Source organism: Strigops habroptila, chromosome 7 (genome assembly GCF_004027225.2).
Source record: "Strigops habroptila isolate Jane chromosome 7, bStrHab1.2.pri, whole genome shotgun sequence".
In the NCBI taxonomy this organism is placed as follows: Eukaryota; Metazoa; Chordata; class Aves; order Psittaciformes; family Psittacidae; genus Strigops; species Strigops habroptila.
Genome location: NC_044283.2, coordinates 28,905,907 through 28,919,125, shown reverse-complemented (window position 1 = coordinate 28,919,125; position 13,219 = coordinate 28,905,907). Strand labels below are relative to the sequence as shown.

At 44.9% G+C, this 13,219-nt stretch overlaps 1 protein-coding gene across 2 annotated transcripts in view; it reads left to right on the top strand.

Annotated features, from left to right (window-relative positions):
- Positions 1-13,219, top strand: part of KDR (kinase insert domain receptor) — a 75,684-nt gene that overhangs the window by 41,886 nt on the left and 20,579 nt on the right. The window contains exons 1-12 of one of the 2 annotated variants that reach the window (XM_030493098.1): positions 2,982-3,057; positions 4,354-4,444; positions 4,970-5,166; positions 6,295-6,419; positions 6,747-6,915; positions 8,148-8,287; positions 8,485-8,653; positions 9,996-10,107; positions 10,201-10,364; positions 11,159-11,315; positions 12,382-12,502; positions 13,111-13,219. In XM_030493098.1, coding sequence (XP_030348958.1) covers positions 3,006-3,057; positions 4,354-4,444; positions 4,970-5,166; positions 6,295-6,419; positions 6,747-6,915; positions 8,148-8,287; positions 8,485-8,653; positions 9,996-10,107; positions 10,201-10,364; positions 11,159-11,315; positions 12,382-12,502; positions 13,111-13,219 — 1,606 coding nt within the window. In that variant the 5' untranslated portion in view covers positions 2,982-3,005. Of the gene's footprint in view, positions 1-2,981; positions 3,058-4,353; positions 4,445-4,969; positions 5,167-6,294; positions 6,420-6,746; positions 6,916-8,147; positions 8,288-8,484; positions 8,654-9,995; positions 10,108-10,200; positions 10,365-11,158; positions 11,316-12,381; positions 12,503-13,110 lie in introns of those variants that run through there. The other variant, XM_030493099.1, reaches the window with a different exon arrangement.

Genomic DNA, 13,219 nt, shown 5'->3' with positions numbered 1-13,219 from the left:
CCGGCCCCCCATTTCGTTACTGGTATTGTCTGGCCAAGTCAGGGGCACTTTTCTGAACTAGGCCAGATTTGAAAGGTCTTGGCAGGATTGCCTGTTATTTAAGGCAGGTGAGGGTGCTGTGACAGAGGGTGGGGTAGCCTTAGAAGCCATTGCATATTGTTTTCAGGATCCCGGGAAGTTTCTCAGATTGAAACTGCCTCTGGGGAAGTAGGAAATCCCATTCCTTACCCATTCAATAACAATATTTTTGACTTCTCTCACTAGCTCCCTGTGGTTCAGCACTGGTAGGCTATGGTGCAAGCTGGGCTATGCTAGATATTCTACAAGCCTAAAGGATGATACAAATGCTGTGTGAGATTACAGCCTAAAAGATAAGAAAGCTGCCAACACTGGAATCACTGGGGTTTTGGTTTTACAACCAGACATCTGTTGACCCATAGCTGTTAGCATAGTAGTGTATTTAGATGAATCTTTCGCTTGGATTTCAGGTGACTGTCTTTCTTCTGTGCTTAGGCTGATTTTTCTCATAGAGGTTCCCCATGCATCTTCCATTTGAGAAAGCCCCATCAAAGCTCAAAATAAAAGAATCTTTGTAGCAAGGTGCATATGATACCATACATCCTGTGTTGGTAAAGTCATCTCACATCTTTTCTAGCTCTCACTTTTCCCAGGCACCTACTGTTCCACTGATTCTTGGCTACAGTTTTTACTTGATAATACTAGCAGAATAGTCCCACCAACACCATGTATATAAGTAATTTAATTCAGATAAAAAGCCCTACATCTGTAGAATGACTCTCTAGAGTAATTCTTCTACTTGAATGTTTACAGGGTTGGGCCCCCATTCAAGTAGCTGGAGTGTAAAGAATTTATCTTCTAGTTTGCTCACTGGTATCCCAAATGTGCCTGGTACTATCGGGATGGCAATTCATACAGTGAAGCAGTAGTTCCTGCAGCATTATTCTAGTTAACAAGATTACACCAACAGCCAGGCAAAATACTGAAGGATTGTGCCCCATTTAGGAACCACAGTGTAAAGACTGAGATCTCGCTGGGATCACTCAGGGAGATAAAAACACTTTGTGATTTGAAACGTGCACTTCCCTGCAGATGCCCAACATTTGTAATGTGCAAGCTCCTCGCTGCCGGCTGCTCAGGCCAGTGTGTGCACGCTGACCAGCCAGGAGGTTTGTGAGGTGGAGGGGTCATCCCCCTCCTTTCCTTCCCTCCCTTTCCTCAGGACACTGCAGGGGAGAAGGAGGAAGGGGACATGGCAAATACCAGAGGGCCTGGGGAGGGCTAGCATTCATCTATCTTTGCTTAGATGTGCTTAGGGCAAACAGTGGGTATTCGTTCCCATGAAGCTCAGGCACCAAAATGATTTTTAATAATGAAACCAACCCCACCCACCTCCCAAACCGCTCGCTTAATAGTGACGACTGTGCATCACCACTAGTAAAGTTATCAAAACTGTCTCTTTAGCAGTAGGTGCCCTTGGCTCTCTCTGGGCATTTATCACTACCACACAACTCTATGTGCAGCCTAGTCTCAGCAAGGATTGGTTGTTTATTAATTACTGCCAAAGTTCCCCAAATCACTTAGAAAGACCAGTGACCTGACCTGCAGTGTGGTGGAAGTGGGGATATTAATAAGGGCTACCTATTTTCTGGTTTAAGAGCTCATAAGAATAGCAAGAACACATTTCATTTGCACAGTGCTGACTTGCTGCCTCTTGAACCACGAGTCTTCTTTGACTTCTCATGGATTTTATTGGATGTCTGGGAAAAATCAGTATAGAAATATGGCTTCTCCCATTCCCTATATCTTTCTGTGAGCAACAGGGGTGTAATTTCAAAGGAAATAGAAATTCAAATTCATCCCCCAGTACAGTAAACCAGCTGGAACTGCATAGCATGCAAAACAAAATCACTGTTTCGTTAACTTAGTTGGCTATTTGTGGACAAGCTCACATGCAGATTTGCAGGGAAAGAGAAAAATATAGCATGTAGATGTACATATATGCATATGCATGCATAGTTAAGTGCACAGCCATGTATTTCTATCTACTTGATTATCTACCTATTTACCTATGTATCTGTCTATGCAGATGTATTTATTTCCCTCATGGCATTTATGGTTATGTGCATGGTTAAAGCATTAATAACCATGTGTTTATTTTTCCCAAAGGACTGTCTCATGAACTTCTCTTTCAACACCCACTGCTTAATAATTTTGATTAAAAAGTATAGTTGCAGCTAGGGGGTTCATTTTTGGGAAAAATCAAGCCTTTGGAGTGAAAGGGGAATGGAGAATCCCACAGGGAGCAGGATGGGGCTGGTTGTATCCCCTTAGACATGTTGCGACCAATTAGGCTGATGGGTACATGCTACATGATTCAGGGACTCCCACGTTGTGAACTCAGTACTTATATCACCAGGCACTTCAAACCCGGTTGAATGAAATCACCGAGATGGCTGTGTCTCACTACGTGTGCCTCATAGGGCTGGCCTTTGGAGTCTTTTCTGTTGAGGGGATTTGAGGAAACCCCAAATACGCACGGTGAAGCGCCAGGTGACATGGAATTTCAGTGCTGATGTCCCTGAGACCCTCCTGCCTTTGCCAAGCAAGGGGGATTGCTCCCTGTGCCCCTCTGAACCAGAGCATCCCATCCCCGCCGGGCTCCGCCGCGGCGCCATGGGGCGGGAAGGAGGGGCGGGGCCACGGCGGGGTGGGCGGAGCCTCTGCGACAAGCCCCGCCCGCTGGCCCAAGAGGGGCGGTGCTGTTCGCCGGGGTCCCGCATCCCCGCTGTGCGGTGCGGTGCGGTGCAGTGCGGTGCGGTGCGGTGCGGTGCGGTGCGGTGCAGTGCAGTGCAGTGCAGTGCAGTGCAGCGCGGCTCGGCTCGGCTCGGCTCGGCTCGGCTCGGGGCGGCGCGGCGCGGCGCGGCTGCCGGCCGGACAGCGCCGCCGGGCAGACGGTTCGCTTCGCGCCCCGCAGCGCCCGCGGGATGGAGTTCGGTGCAGCGCGGCTGCTGGCGGTCCTGCTGTGCGTCGCTCCTGGTAAGCCCTCGTGGTGCCCCGGGTGCCCCGGGTCCGGCCTGTCGGGGAGCCGCCGGAGTCCGGCAGCCCCACGGAGTCCCGAGGGGAGACGGCGCGGGGATGATCCGGTGTCGGGAACCGCGCGGGTGCGGGTTTCACTTGGGGTTGTCAGGGATGGTAGTGCGGTGAGGCAGTGCGAGCCCTGGCGTGGGACGGGATGCCCAGTGCTGCGGGATTGTTGTCTTGTCCTGTCCTGTCCTGTCCTCTCCTCTCCTCTCTTCTCCTCTCCTCTCCTCGCTTCTCTGGCTGGTGCTGCCCCATCGGAGAGGGCTGCCTGCCATGGCATAGTGTCCTGCATGCTTGGCTCCAGCATCAGACATCGTTTCCGAGAGCAAAATGTCCCTGGAGCCAAATGCGGGAAACCCGTCATCAGCGAAGAACCTGCTTGGGATGCCAGTGATTAAAGTGTGGGGAAATACTAGGGAAGTAGGGAAGGTCCCGGTCTGGCCACGCTTTCTTGTTGCCCGTCATAGCTGGCCGAACTGTCCCGTTTGGGGCTGCTGGCTCGCCCTGGTGATGCGGGATTCCTGACTGTGGTGGGAGCAGCCAGGGTGGGCTGAAAATCTCTCCCTGTGGTACTCCCAAATGTTGCACAAGCTGGGCTGTCACCACAGAGCAAGCACTGGCACCCAGATCGCAGCCCTCGCAAGCAGGGGGGGCTCAGGGTGGGTGCAGTGCAAGCCCTGGTGTGAATAAAGTCTGGTAGTAGTAGACTTTTGCCTAATTGCTTAGGAGGAAAGAGATAAGCTCAGAAAATCATGGGACAAAATAAATGAATGGGATCTCAAATTTGTGACAAACTTCAAATAGTTTCTTCATATCGTTCATTGATCGGTAGTCTCAAAGAACTTAACTATATTCAGTTTATTATAAGAAAAGTTAGTAATCCCTTTCCCTAGGGAGTGAGATCATCAGATGAAGGTTCGCTTCATTTCAATGTCCCACATCCTCTTGTTAGACCTTGAAGTTGGCAACGCAAGAAAACAGGAACTCCACCCTGGCTGGCTGAATTGTAGTGCTCTACAGCTAGCTCCTGACCATCTGCCTTTGCTTCCTGTTATGACAGAGTTTTTGAACTTTCTGGGATGTGTGAAAAGTCATTACTTACCCTTCTCTGCTAAGTAGGTGATGTGAAAGTGTCCGCTTAAAACATACTGCATATGTCTGTACATAATGCTTTTCTGATTAAGTAGCATGTACTTTGTTAATTGGGTTGATTTGCGGGGCTTTATACATGTTTGTTATTATTATTCACAGGTTTAGTTATTTCTCTGGATCAGCCAACCCTTAGCATCCAAAAAGATGTCCTCACAATAACTGCAAATAACACTCTAAATATTACTTGCAGGTAAGGGCAAATCTGTCCAGCATTATTTTGATGGGGGTAATTTATGTAGCAAGTTTTTGTATAGAATCACAGGCGATTTGGTCTCTCTTCCATCATTGCTCCTGTTTCTCCCCACTCCCTTTGTGCCCCTCCCCCTCCCCGCCTTGCTTTCCACTGACAGACTTTGGAAATGATCTTAGGGGGTTGCAGCAAGTGAGAGCTGGGAACCACAGGGTGGCCCAGAGAAGGAGGCATCAGCCAGGTCCACTGGTGAGCTATGCTCTTGGAATTGTGCTTTTGAAGCTCCCTTTTGGGTGCTGTGTCACTCAGATTCAGCAGAATGTAAATCTCAAGTAGCTTCTGTATAGATATTAACAATAGGTCGATTTATGTGAATTTATCCTGCATGGCTTAATACTCCACATGGCGGAATGAAGCCCGTTCCTCTCCACAGCCATAGAGATTGGCGGGTCTGGGGTTCGCCACTTTAGCATCAGCACTGGTGCTCATCACATGCTTACACCTCTCCAACGTTTGCTTTCCCAGCGGACAGAGGCCACTGGAGTGGTCCTGGCCAAGCAACCAGAGCAGTGTTGAGAAGCGTATCTCTGTGACAAACTGCAGTGATGGCCCCTACTGCAAGACACTTACTCTCCTCAAAGTCATCGGCAATGACACAGGGGACTACAGGTGCCTTTACAGGGACAACCAGGCAGCTACAACTATTTATGTCTATGTTCAAGGTAAGTGCTTACACAGGTCTTAGGTGGCTCTTCCCCTAGCCTCGGGAGAAGAAGTATCTCAAAACTATTTTGACTTTAAAATTTATTAATCCTTGAGTTTTTGATTATGTGAAACTGTTACTTCTTTTCATGTTGATTAATTTCATGCCAGTATACTAGTTGCCATCAGTAAAAAAGCCCTTGTACCTGTAACTTTGAAGCGACCTGCCATATGCAGTACTTGGTCTGCTATTCTCCTTCACTTGGAACTTAGCATGCATATCTCCTTTGCACTGTGAGCCTGTCCTCATGAATACAGAGCTACTACTGACCTCAGCAGTAGAATTATGGAGAGTGTATATTTATTAAAAATTACAGATTTTGATCACTTTTACAATTTGTACTACCTGATACCATTCAAAAAACCCCAACTCCAAAGCATAAACTTCCACACATTTACTGACTGTGATGGTAAAACCTATTTAGGCTATAAGAGCTAAGTTTTCACACTCAGGCTGTCAGTTGCGTTGGTAGCAGCACAGCTCAGCGCCACAGACACCGCAAAGCCTCCAGGTATATATTCAGCTTCAGTAAGTGCATACATTGAGGCATCTGCCTTTTTTGCACTGATGGCTTCATACTCATTTTCTTATGCAAACCCTTTCCTTTTTATTGTTAACTTACAGTTACCATCTTGAAAATGAGATGTTATTATGTACTTGGCTTAGCTTGTTTTGTAAGATCATGAACTTACTATTTTTTTGGTCTGACTTTGAGGAGGATGCTGACATTCAGGGAGCCAATGTAGTGTGTCACTACTTCTAACTGATATTTCCTGTAATACTTCTGCAAGGAAAGTCACACTAGGGTAAATCAGATATTTACTGGCACAAAGACTGCAGTGGCAGGAAGCTATTCTCCAAAGTGCGCACTGCTGCTGATAACTGTTTTCAGAGTAATGATATTGTAAAACTGGGGGATGTCTGTCAAAATATGTACTTCCTATTTAGTCTCATTATTTAAGTGTTTTACCATATAGAAAAGAATAAAACTGCTTTGAGAGGAAATAGACAGGGAAAGAACAAAATTGGAAAAGTTTCTTCCATAATAATGTGACAATATCCATTTACCAACTGAATGTTCTTCTAGATTACAGATCTCCATTTGTGACTTCAGTTAGCGATCAGCTTGGCATTGTATACATCACTAAGAATAAAACTGTGGTAGTGCCGTGCCTTGGAACCGTATCAAATCTCAATGTATCTCTACATGCGGTAAGGAAAAAATGCACTGTTATTGTAAGAGTTAGTTGAAATCACTGTGACATAAATACTTTGCTTGAAGTATAGCTACATTTCTTAAAAACTTCTTTCCATCCTTGGGAATTTTACAGCCTGTGATTACAAGGTGAGTGCTGTAAATGTACTTGTCCGTGATCCTGCATTCTTAAAATGCGGAGTGATTGCCTATGAAAGGGAGATTACCTGAGCTAGGACGTTAAAACTGGGACCCTGCGGTAATGGAAAATGTTGGACTTGAAAATTCAGGGTTGTTTGATTTTTTTGAAATCTGACTATGTATTTTACCAATGTTTCAAACAGAAATATCCAGAAAAGATATTTGTTCCTGATGGTAAATCAATTTCGTGGAATAATAAGAAAGGCTTCACTATACCCAGTCATTTAATCAACTATGCGGGCATGGTCTTCTGTGAAGCTAAAATAGATGATGAAAGCTACCAGTCTGTGATATACATAGTCGCAGTTGTAGGTAAGCCAAAGGTTTTTTTTCCTCTATAGCCAATGTTCTTTTGCTCGCAACAACATACTGAACCAATTACATTTGGTGGGACGCTAGGTTATTCAATACTGACAATGCAGCTAATGCAAAATGGATGTTGTGAGATATATTACTTTTCTTTTAAATGCAATGTATTGTATTCTTTCTGGTTGATCACTGCGATAAGTGCTTCTATTTTTAGTGTTTTACATAGATGCCAAGGATTTTTTTTTTTACTGACAATGCAAGCATTTTTCCTAAAATCACTGTGTTACGTACTTTATTCACTTATCCAGGATGCAAGTCGTAGTTGAAGGGAACTGAAGGCAGGCATCCATCAGCAGCAGATGGAAAGGAATTGCTCTGAGGGGGTACCAAGGCAATAGGGGATCTGAGGGTCACACTAAGAGCTAGGTTGTCTTCTCTCCCTCAGATCTACATCCTGACTCTCTCAGGGGTTTATGCGTTCCCTGGTATATTTTGTCAGTTGTTCATCAAAACTCAGGAATAATGTGATGATTCTGTGGAAGCTCAAGTGTGACCTGAAACTGTGGCTATTTCCCTTTTGGCTGAGGACACAGTGACCACTTCAAGTGGCCAGATGGCACCACGGCAGTCTCGCCTTGCTTGGTAGGAAGGCATAGCAGCTCTCCGCCCTTTACTTTGTGCAGCAGGCTCTTGCTTCTTCACCAAATTTGTCAGTCCTCACTCTGATTTGGAGCAAATTCAGATTTCTTGCAGAATTTCTGCATTCAGAATATTCTGTATTGGAATATTTTAAATTTTATTGCACAAATTAAACTTCAGATAATTTTGCTAATGTCAGACTGTTATTCTTAATAAATTCCTGCTTACTGCTGGGGAAGGGGATATAGCTCCTTCAGTTTCAAGTCTCACAAGGGTAAGAAGAAGGTGTCTAAGGCAGAGGAACTGTGTGGGTCACCATATCCTGCCTGCTCCTACTTCCGGGCGGCACCCTGATCAAGTGCATACATCCTGCTGTTTCACTGTCTGATGCAGGTCTTGGATGGGAAATGCTCAGGGCAGGCATATTCCTTCCTTCCAGGCTCCTTTGTATGCCTGCACTGGAACACTGAGGGGCTTCTTTGTAGCTGGGGTTTCAGTGGGAGTTTTGGTGAATTCTCCTGGGAAATTTGGTGCTGAGTGCTGTAAAGAAACCTCTTCTTACCCTCATGTTTTGTGTTGCCTTTTTCTTCCTCTAGGATACCGAATTTATGACCTGACAATGAACCCGCACTCCCAAGTAGAGCTGGCAGTGGGGGAAAAACTGGTTCTCAATTGCACCGTAAGGACGGAGCTGAATGTAGGAATTGATTTTAAATGGGACTACCCTTCCATCAAGGTAAATCTGTAATACATTAAAAGTGCCAACATCACAGTGAAATAAATGATTTATGTACAATGTCACTCCCCTCTTTATAATATTGGCAAAGCAGATGAGAATACACAAAGAAATGACTAGCATATACAGGTGTGCAAACGGTGACAGGAGGAATAACAATAAAACTCCCAAACACCTGTGTCTGTTATCTGTTACAGGAAAACCACGCCACCATAAGGGATTTAAAAACCACTGCAGGAGAAGTAAAGAAGTTTGTGAGCACTCTTACCATCGACAGTGTGTCCTTAAGTGACAAAGGTCGATATACTTGTGCAGCATCCAGCGGTCGTATGAACATGAAAAACAGCAGTTACTTCATTATCCATGGTATGACATCTTCTGCTTCAGTTTTGTTGGCTGCTTCAAATTTGGGATTCATTACTGAGATGCAGAAGGTGCCTTGGTGATGAATCAAATAACAGAAATGAATCAAGCTGCAGCTACAGTATTTCTCTTGCACCTACTATAGCATTATACCTATATATATAAATATATATATACACCACATGCTTAGCTAATGATAAGGTTTTAAAGGATGCTTTATGTTACTGAAAGCTGTAGAATCCCATAGGAAAATGGGCAGTAAAGTAAACTGAGGTAAGCCTCTGCTTCTCTTCTGTGTTGATCTCCTTGAGGTCTTGTAAAATTGAATTTGTGTAAACAGCTTTGTAGAAGCATTGCCTGTTCTCACTCCAGGTGAACTTAGGCTAGACTCTGGTGGTTCTGCAGGTAAAGAGCCTGGGTCAACATCAATGAAACTAGGAAACTAAAACTTTCAGCTTTTACCCTATGAATAGATGAATCAAGTGGAGTTTTGGTTGCATGGAAGTGATGAAAAGGAAACAACTTTGGCTAAGTGCATACAGAAGTGTGAGGCTACATCCTATAGCCTTTTCTCAAGCCCTTCTTGGCCACAGCCCCAGCGGCTCCACTGGGTTACTTCTAGAAAAAAATTGCCAGCATGAGAATGGCCCATTTTTAATCACTGAGTCAGACAAAGGGGCTTATACTTTGAAGGAGACTGGTTTTTTAACATTCAAACTTATTACGTGGCACAGTGATTCAAGATAGAATCAGTTTTCTCCTGGCTTCTTAGTATTTCTCTTCAGGATCCAAAACAAGATCATGTGCTGTAGTGAGGGTACCAGATATTAAGTCCATACTATTCTAAATCTTAGTCAGAAGCCTAATCACTGTGTTAGTCTGAATGCAAGTTTATAATTTATAACAAGTAGTGTAAATAATTTCAATGTATTCTGTGACTGCAATGGTTCAGATACATACTCAAGAAGAGGCTGAATGTATCTAACTGAGTGAAATCTTGTAAAAGTATCACATTATATATACATCGGTATCTATGTATACACATGTATGTATGGGTCTGACGCTAGGTCTGACAGTTGGCACACTGTCCTGAGAGCTGAGTCTTGTTTCTGCTTTCCAGAGCTCCTCAGTGGGGGAACTGGTCTGTTCCTCTGTGCAAGGGAAAGGACTGGGTTTTCATGGTGGGTCCATCTCTCCAGAGCCCAGTTCGGAGCCAGCTGTGCTTCACCAGTGGCATCCTGTCATTGGCCCCTATTTGCCATTTGTTGCTAAGCGATAACGCAAATGGAGAGCACTTACACTTTTGTCCACATGGAAAGGCCATTTAGTTCATTCTTTTTTACAGAAAGTCCTTTTGTTCATCTGGAGAGAATGGAGAATGTGGTTGAGACAAGGCTAGGTGATACAGTCAAAATTCCCGTGAAGTTTAAAGGATATCCTCCACCAGAGGCAAAATGGTAAGAATGGCAACATAACATGTTAGAAAAACTGAGCTATTCTTAGTCAAGGTAGATCTCTGAACTACTTAAAGCACTCTATTTTTCCTTCAGGTATAAAAATGGAAAAGCCATCAATGCAAATCATACAGTTAAACTTGGCTACACTTTAGTGATCACCGAAGCAACTGAAAAGGATGCTGGGAATTACACTGTTGTCCTTACAAACCCTGCTAACAAGTTGCAGAAGAGACATACGTTTACTCTGCTTGTGAATGGTAAGTGGTGTATCACAGGAGTACCTTCTTTCACATGTGGTTGTGGTGTATTACCATTCTTAGGATTAAATTAATCCCACTGCTGTGAAGGTTTAAATGGGGGGGTTGGCTGGGAGAATAGCACTTGAACCTCAGCCTTGGGAGGGCAGAGATGGTCCGTCTCTCCTGGCTCCAGGATGTGCTGATTGAGAAGCTGCAGGCTCCTGTTGGTGGTGTTGTGATGATACTTTGTGTGTGGGTTGGTTTTTTTTCTGTATATTATTTCTTTGCCTCTGCATCCTGCTCTTTTCCTGCCCTCCTTGCTCACTATGCTGCCGGAGTCCTCCCCACCCCGCTCCATCCTGGTCTTGTCCCATCTCACCCATCCTTCCTGCCTCACGCAGCCTGTCCCTCCTCTTCTGCCCTGTGCAGCACTGCTGCTCCTCTTTCTCCTCTTCCTCCTCCTCTTTGCTCCTCATGAAACAACCTAGTCCCTATGCTTTGAAGACAGCAGGTCTTGGAAAGGGCAGTGAGGCTACATGCAATGGGAATAATATGCCTTTAATGGATGGTGGGAGTCCGAGGGCTGCATTTTAAACCAGGGGGTAATGAAGGGAGATATTATAGGCTATCCTAAGCATTGTGTCTTGAGATCCTGATCCTCATGGTGCTGGGCAGGTTCACCTCTTCCCCACATATTGTTAGAGATGCTCTGTGTTGCACTCGGGCATGAGACAGGGTATAAATTAGCTGCTGTGGGTCTAACGTGCTTGTGGTGCTGCTGGGGAGGTGTAACCTGCTGCTCTCTCCTCCAGTCCCCCCCCAGATTGGTGAGAACGCGCTGCTGGCCCCCGTTGACTCCTACAAGTACGGCTCAACACAGGCGCTCACCTGCACTGTCTACGCTGTCCCGCCGCCTGCCACCATCCTCTGGCACTGGCAGCTGGAGGAGGAGTGCACTTTCAGCCCTCAGTGAGTGCCAAGTCCTTGCCATCTTCTGCAGCTTACATAGCTCTGGTGGGATGTTTGGCTTGGGTTGGGGTGTTTGGGTGCATCCCTTGTCCAGGCTCGTTACTAAATGTAGACCCAATGGCCAATGAAGAAAAGATTGTTATACTCAATAGGCTGATCATTGCAGGAAGGCTCTGCCAAAGTCATTGTTGTTGGCAGAGGCAAGGGCCACCCGCAGTGAGGAACTGGCAGCACTGTCATGCTTTCTTGAAGGGCTTGCCTGGGGTTTCAACTGCAGCTATCTGCATGCCCTCCCCTCAGATCTCCCTGTGGGCTGCAGGCCCAAAACTCCATCCCAAACAGAGGAAATTTACTGTTTATGCTTATTACAGTTCCTTGTGGTGGCTTTTTTTTACGCTTAAGTGCTGAGTGTGACCGTGGTCTTTATCTGTGTGAAAGTGTATCTCAGAGGAAGTGCACTGGTTGATGTTGGGGAATGATAGAGAGAGTGCCTGACTGAGATTCACGCAGCTTCCCTTATCTGGGCCTGCCATAAGCCCAGATTTCCTTTGGGAAAAAAAAAAAAAAAAGCAACCAACAAAAAGCATTCTTCTTTCCTGTTGTTGTTTTTAAAGTGATTTCCACTAGTTTCTTCCTTTGGTGCCTAGTTGCTTCTTACACAATGGCTACTGTCCTCAAGAAATTCTTGTAGGGAGTTCAGTGATTTCTATGTCTCTCTGTCTTCCTTTGAACTAAATTAACTTGAATCATCCATTTATGAGTGGAGGTTTGTTCCCAGAATAGCTGCTTTCCTCCAAGCATCCTGATTGAGCTGACAAAGGCAGATTAATTAGGAAATTCACCTTTAGGTTTGGGGGTTCCTTATTTTACAGAGCACAAAGGTCTCAGAAGGTTATATGGTGCAATTTAATAGAAATGTTTCTAGAATTCCCTCCCAGATACAGGCTGTGGCTGGTGATGCATCTGATTTATAGATAAATATTTGCACATTAAAAAGAGAACACAAAACAACTCTCTTAAAGGGTGAATACTCATCTAATTCATATATCTCTACTTATTATTTCAGGAAAGTTCGCTCAGGAGCCAATCCGTATGCATGCAGGAAATGGAAAGTGATCTCAGAGAGAAAGGGTGGGAATCAGATTGAAATTAAGCACCGAGTCGTTACTATTGCCGGGAAAACAAAGGTGAGTAGATTTTCTTTTCTGTTGGCTGGGGATGATTGGCCCTGTTAAGCAGTCCGCATATCTGGAAATATATCACTAAAAATAAGACTCCTTTCACCTATTGTTAAACTTAGGGATCTGCTCTTAGCTAGTTGTGCAAACTTCTGCTAGAGCAAATGGACAGAGATACACACTTTCGAGTCCGTTAGACACTGACTCAAAGTGAATCTCCTTTGAGGAACATAACCTACTTAGATTTCAGTGCTTACCTTTTAGCAGTCTGAAGTTATGTGAGTTAAACTTCCTATTTAACTGTAATGGGGAGAAGCTGGAGAGTCTTAAGAGCAGAAAAAGTTGAGGGTGCAGCATTTATTAACACATAAAACAAAGTTTGCCTTCCGGAAGGCTGCTTTTTGTTGTTTTCTTTTGCCCAACTGTTACACGCTTAAGGACAATATGTAAACATCAGGAGGGGACCGTGCTCCACCGTGCCATGGGTTCATGCTTTGGAGGGATTTTTGGCTGTGCAAATATCTGCAGAGCGCTTTACTGAGCTGTTGGGGTGGTCAGGATCAAGTACATACTTTGAGACTGACATGGTATGAAATTGCTTGATTGTTCTTTTGCAGACTGTGAGCACCCTTGTGATTCAAGCAGCAAATGTATCTGCTTTGTATAGATGTATGGCTACAAACAGAGCTGGGTCAAGTGAGAGAGTTATCTCCTTTCATGTGACCA